The sequence below is a fragment of the Octopus bimaculoides genome, chromosome 9 (assembly GCF_001194135.2).
Source record: "Octopus bimaculoides isolate UCB-OBI-ISO-001 chromosome 9, ASM119413v2, whole genome shotgun sequence".
Taxonomy (NCBI): Eukaryota; Metazoa; Mollusca; class Cephalopoda; order Octopoda; family Octopodidae; genus Octopus; species Octopus bimaculoides.
In genome coordinates, this window is record NC_068989.1 from 34,547,933 (window position 1) to 34,553,696 (window position 5,764).

The following is a 5,764-nucleotide window of genomic DNA, read 5'->3' on the forward strand; positions in this document are numbered from 1 at the left end:
AATAATCCTTTCTACTATAGGCACAAGGCCTGAAATTTTGGGGGAGGAGGTCATTCAATTAGATCAACCGAGTATGCAACTGGTACTTAGTTTATCGATCCCAAAAGGATGAAAGGCAAAGTCGACCTTAGCAGAATTTGAACTCAGAACATAGCAGCAGACGAAATACCACTAAGCATTCCACCTATCATGCTAACAATTCTGCCAGCTCGCCTCCTTATAATAAAAATAATGATAATAATAATAATAATAATAGTTTTAAATTTTAGCACAGGGCCAGTAGATTTTAAAGGAGAGGGGGAAGTTGATTACAAGAAAGACAATACTTGACTGGTATTTATTTTATCGACCCCAAAAGGATGAGAGGCAAAACTGTCCGAGGCAAAATTTGAACTCAGAACATATAGACAGATGAAATGATACTAAGCATTTTGGCTGGTGTCCTAACAATTCTGCCAGCTCAATGCCTTATAATAATAATAGTTAAAATAATAATTCATTCTACTACAGGAACAAGGCCTGAAATTTTGTGGGAGTGGGTCAGTCAATTTCATCAACTTCAGTGCTCAAGTGATACTTATTTTATTAACACAAATAATAATAATAATAATAATGGTTTCAAAATTTGGCCAGAAATGGAGAAGAGGGTAAGTCAATTACATTAACTCCAGAACTCAACTGGTACTTCATTTTATTGACCCCAAAAGGATGAAAAGTAAAGTCAACTTTGATGGAATTTGAACTCAAAATGTAAAGACGAACAAAATGACACCAAGCATTTTGCCTAACATGTTGATGTTTCAACCAGCTTGCTGCCAAAATGCTGGTGGTGGCAGCAGCAACAATGATGATGATGTTTAAAATTTTGCCACAATACTAGCAATTTTTGAAGAAGGAGGCCACTCAGTTACATCAACACCAGTACTAGAATGGTACTTCATTTTATCAATCCCAGAAGAATGAAAGCAACATTCACCTTGATGGGATTTGAATTTGAATGTAAAATATCACAAGGCAGTTTTTCTAATGCTTTAATGATTTTGTCAGCCTTCATGCTTTTTATAAAGGCATTAGCACTGTATTCAAACTGAAACATTTCCAACTGAAGAACCAAAGTTAACTAATGAATTTAATTCTTGAGAATTTAATGTCACAGTATGTCACACATTAGAGCAATAATGATAAGGATAAAGTTGCTGTGTAACCATAAGTCAAATCTAAGTGGTTTATGGCATACAGGCAGTCAGCTGAATAATAAGGCATGATCTACAGTTTGTTCCAGTTATACCATATCTCTTCCTAGCAGACAACCATAGCACACACTTTCTGATATGCAGTAATGACTAATATGGGATGCAGTGCGATTATCTGGACATGTTAAAGATCAAGTATTTTGATAAAATACATGATCTTTAACCCATTCATAACCACACTACTGTTGCTTCACTTAATTTTGAAAATAATGAAAAATTTAGTAAAATAACTATGTGTATGGATGAGGACAGCTGCATAAAGCAGCACCGATCTCTAATTGTGGAGAGAACCTGTAGAAGGAGTAGACCCAGGAAGACATGGGATGGAGTGGTGAGAAATGATCTTCAGATGTTGGGCCTCACAGAGGAGATGGCAAGGGACCAAGACTTCTAGTATTTCACTGTGTTTGAGAGGACATGTCAAGCTAAGTAAAAGTGTGACAATCCACGCATACAGTCATGTCTTCTATGTCCCTCTCTCAGCTGAGAGGTCCTTGTCTTGAGGGCTTGCAGGTGCTAGTGTCACATAAAAAGCACCTGTACCTGTATCATGTAAAAGCACCCATGCCGGTGCCATGTAAAAAGCACCCAGAACACTTTGTGAAGTGATTAGTGTTAGGAAGGGCATCCAACTGTAGAAACCATGCCAAAACAGATAATTGGAGCCTGGTCAGCTCCTATTAAAGTATCCAACCATGCCAGTATGAAAATGACGTTTGATGATGATTAAGCTGGCACCTAGAACGTAAATTAACATGAGATTGTGAAGGAAGCTTTTAAATTAGATTACTTTAAAAGAAGAAGTTTACATCATAGAATCAAGGACTGTCTCAGATGAGTTGATACCATCATCATCATTTAGTGTCTGTTTTCCATGTCAGCATGGATTTGATGGTTTGACTAGAACTGGTAAGCCAGAGAGCTGTATCAGGCTCTAGTCTGGTTTGGCTTGGTTTCTACAGCTGGATGCCCTTCTTAATGCCAACCACTCCAAGAGTGTAGTTTTTAGGTGTCACTGGCACGGGTGCTTTTTACATGTCACCAGCGCTGGTCATGACTATGATTTCACTTAGTTTGACATGTCTTCTCAAGTACAGCAAATCGCAAAAGGTTTCATTCACTTGTCATCACCTCTGTGAGACTGAACATTTGAAGATCATGCTTCACTACCTCATCTCGTGTTTTCCTGGGTCTACCTCTTCCACAGGGTCCCCCCATAGTTAGATCGGCACTTCTTTACACAGCTGTCCTCGTCCATATGCATCACATGATCATACCAGTGTAGTTTCTTTTTCTTGCACACACCTTCTCCAGGAATAACAGTAACACACACCAAAAAAAGTGAAATAGCTACAACTGAAAATCAAATTTATCATAGATTTAGTTCCTTAAGAACTTACATCTACAGTATGGTGTTAAAAAGTTACTGGTAGCAATATAAACCTAAAAGAGTATGAAAATATAAAGAAATTATAATGATATACTTACAGGATCCAAACCAATTGGATAAGGCGTGGAGCTATACATGGTCCCAGGATTGAATATGATACTGCTTCCTTTACTGAAAATTAACAAATTGCATTTCTAAATAAATATGTCTTCATTGAAGTGTCATTCAGTGCATCTGGAGCATTGTGCATTGGAAACCATATTTTTTTTAAACTTCCCAAACCATCATAGCAATGTGATAATTTTAAACATATGTCTCCTTTGTTTCCATTCTCCATGTGTACCAAAAACAGATTTACCAGATCAATTTTGAGTTTCATTTCAAGCATGGCAGTGTGGATAAGAAGTTTGCTTCCTATCCAAGTAGCTTCAAGTTCAGTCCTTTGGGCAAGTATCTTCAACTATAATAGTCCAAAGCTAGCCAAAGCCTTGTAAGTGGGTTTGGTAAGTGGAAACTGAAAGAATCCCATTGAGAGAGAAGTGAGAGAGAAAAGAGAGAGGGAGAGTATGTTTGTGATAGTCCATATTGCCTTTGCTTCCACTAGTTTGAAAACAATTGTTTCCTGATAATGTTGCAGTCCATCCACATTGACAGCATATCTGAGCTGCTCGTTATTCAATAAACTAGGAAGTTATTATCCCACTTGGAAATAAGAGGGGTTTGGCAACACAAAGGGTGTCTGGCCATAAAAACTCGGGCCCAACATACTCGTCCGTGCTGGCATGAGTTGGACAGGATTGTCATGATCTGGATCATCTGCAGCTGGGAGTCACTGCTCCCATAAATTGGTGCTCCTTTAGCTTGGTATTGCTAACCATTTTAAAGAGTGTACAAGGGACATTTTTTATAGCAACACTAGAGAGATTGAATAGTGCTCAGTAACACTGGGCTATAAGGACCTCACAGTCCTACACTTTCTCTGTTCAGATGCCAATTGTTTGTTCAGAGTACGTTTTTTTTTTTGTGGCACAAATACTAGAGAGGTTATCGTGTTTACTAGACCCTTGTGTGTTTCAGTTATCTTTAAAAATAATAGTAATTGAAAAGAATTTAGTAAAATAACTTTGTCATTATTAAAATACTGTTTTTAACTAAAGGAAAAAATCTAAATCAAATTTATAAAGGAAGATTTTAATTTAAACATGAACATTCCAAAATAGAAAGTTTGTATGAAAGAAGCAGAAGTGAGTTGCTACTGAAAGGATCAGTCTTTCAAAAATCAAATATAAATACTTACGGCACAGTTTTGTTAGTATACCATGATGATCCAAATATATTGAGAGATTTCGAAAATACATCATTATACAAGAGACCAGTATATATGGAAAAAATTCCCATAAGTAGAATTATATAGCGCCCACCAAATGTGGTATTCCAAATCTACAAAAGATTACAAAGCACTTAATAATAATAATAATCCAGAAGTTATCAGTAAATTGAGGATAAGTGGGCAGTACCAAAACTGCTTGTTCACTTCATTAAATCAAACATTCCTAAATTCAATTCAACAAAGCATAAATTATTTTACTAGTCAAGTATATTCAGACAAGAGTTTTCTAATCTGATTATTTTTAATGTCAACAACACTGAGTAGTGAAAATAGTTTCAGGTAAGTTTGCCGAAACAAGTAAACTAATATCTAGAATTATTCATAAAGGGTTTCTTTCTCTAGACAAATATATATGTATCAACAGATCTATGCTGTATGCAGGACTGTCTTATCAGCATTATAAGCTGCCATGTAAAGCAATACCTGTCTATAGCATTTATTTACTGACAGCAAACCACAGCATACATAGGCCCCTAGACCCATGGAATCTCCTAGACAATTGTCTAGTGTGCCCATGGCAATAATGTTAGAGAACAAGACTTAGATAGCCAAGACCATCTTTTTCAATGTAAACCTAACATTTCACTGAATGCAAGAAATTTGAGAAAGCAGCTGTGGCATCAAAAACATTGTTGGGTGTATCTAGAAGAGACAAAACAGGTACCTAAAACAAATGTCATATTCTGAATGAGAGACAGTGTATAAAATAACAGTCAAAGTAGAAACAAAAGGTAAAAAACTAGTTTGAGTGGACTTTAGAAAATTAAGTTTCTCCTGATGATACAGTATAGTTCAACTTATGCTACTATAGACATATATCTGATGATTATGAAGAATAGTTGTTTTAAAAGAGAGGTGTATGGTTATTATTTAAATTTAGCTACTGGTTAGTTCAGGTATAAAAAAAAATAAGCCAATAGCATTCAGGTTTACCTTTATATAATACTAACAAAGAAACCTAGTCTTGCTCGGGATTAAAATAGTTTATTACTGTTTAACTTGTTTTTGTATTTTAACCGGATTTCATTTGGGTCTACGCAGGCCACATTTTAAAAGATGAAGAATTTTGCCCTAGAGGTAATGCCTTTCAATTGAGCAAACTCAAAGTTGCCATGCAAACTCCCCAGCACTTTTAACATGAGTGTACAAATTTTCAGCTCAATCTGACCACATTTACTAACACTTTTGCCTGCACAACTGCTTGTGAGACAACGTCTGCCCTTTTCACAAATATGTAGCAGAATTACAGTGATACCTGGTCTTGCTCAGGATTAAAATGGCATAGTTTTTCATTGTTTTACTTATTTGGTTATTATAACCAGATTTCATTTGGATCAACTCAGGCCACATTTTAAAAGATGAGGAATTTTTCCCTAGAGGCCACACCTTTCAATTGAGCAAACTCAAAGTTGCCATGCAAACTCGCCAGCACTTTTAACATGTGTGTGCATATTTTCAGCTCAATCCAACCACATAATCACACATTATACATATATACATACGCATTAAATATATGTACATATATACGCGTGCGGGTGACACGTAAAAGCACCCACTACACTCTCTGAGTGGTTGGCGTTAGGAAGGGCATCCAGCTGTAGAAACTCTGCCAAATTAGATTGGAGCCTGGTGTAGCCATCTGGTTGTACCAGTCCTCAGTCAAATCGTCCAACCCATGCTAGCATGGAAAGCGGACGTTAAACGATGATGATGATGATGATGATGGATGAT

At 36.5% G+C, this 5,764-nt stretch overlaps 1 protein-coding gene across 4 annotated transcripts in view; it reads right to left on the reverse strand.

The window, feature by feature from the left end:
* LOC106877132 (V-type proton ATPase 116 kDa subunit a 1) overlaps window positions 1–5,764 on the reverse strand; it is a 96,253-nt gene that overhangs the window by 45,788 nt on the left and 44,701 nt on the right. For all 4 annotated transcript variants that reach the window (XM_052970606.1, XM_052970609.1, XM_052970607.1 and 1 more), the window contains 2 exons: window positions 3,941–4,083; window positions 2,742–2,814 (listed from right to left, as the gene is read on the reverse strand). In XM_052970606.1, coding sequence (XP_052826566.1) covers window positions 2,742–2,814; window positions 3,941–4,083 — 216 coding nt within the window. The remainder of the gene's footprint in view (window positions 1–2,741; window positions 2,815–3,940; window positions 4,084–5,764) is intronic.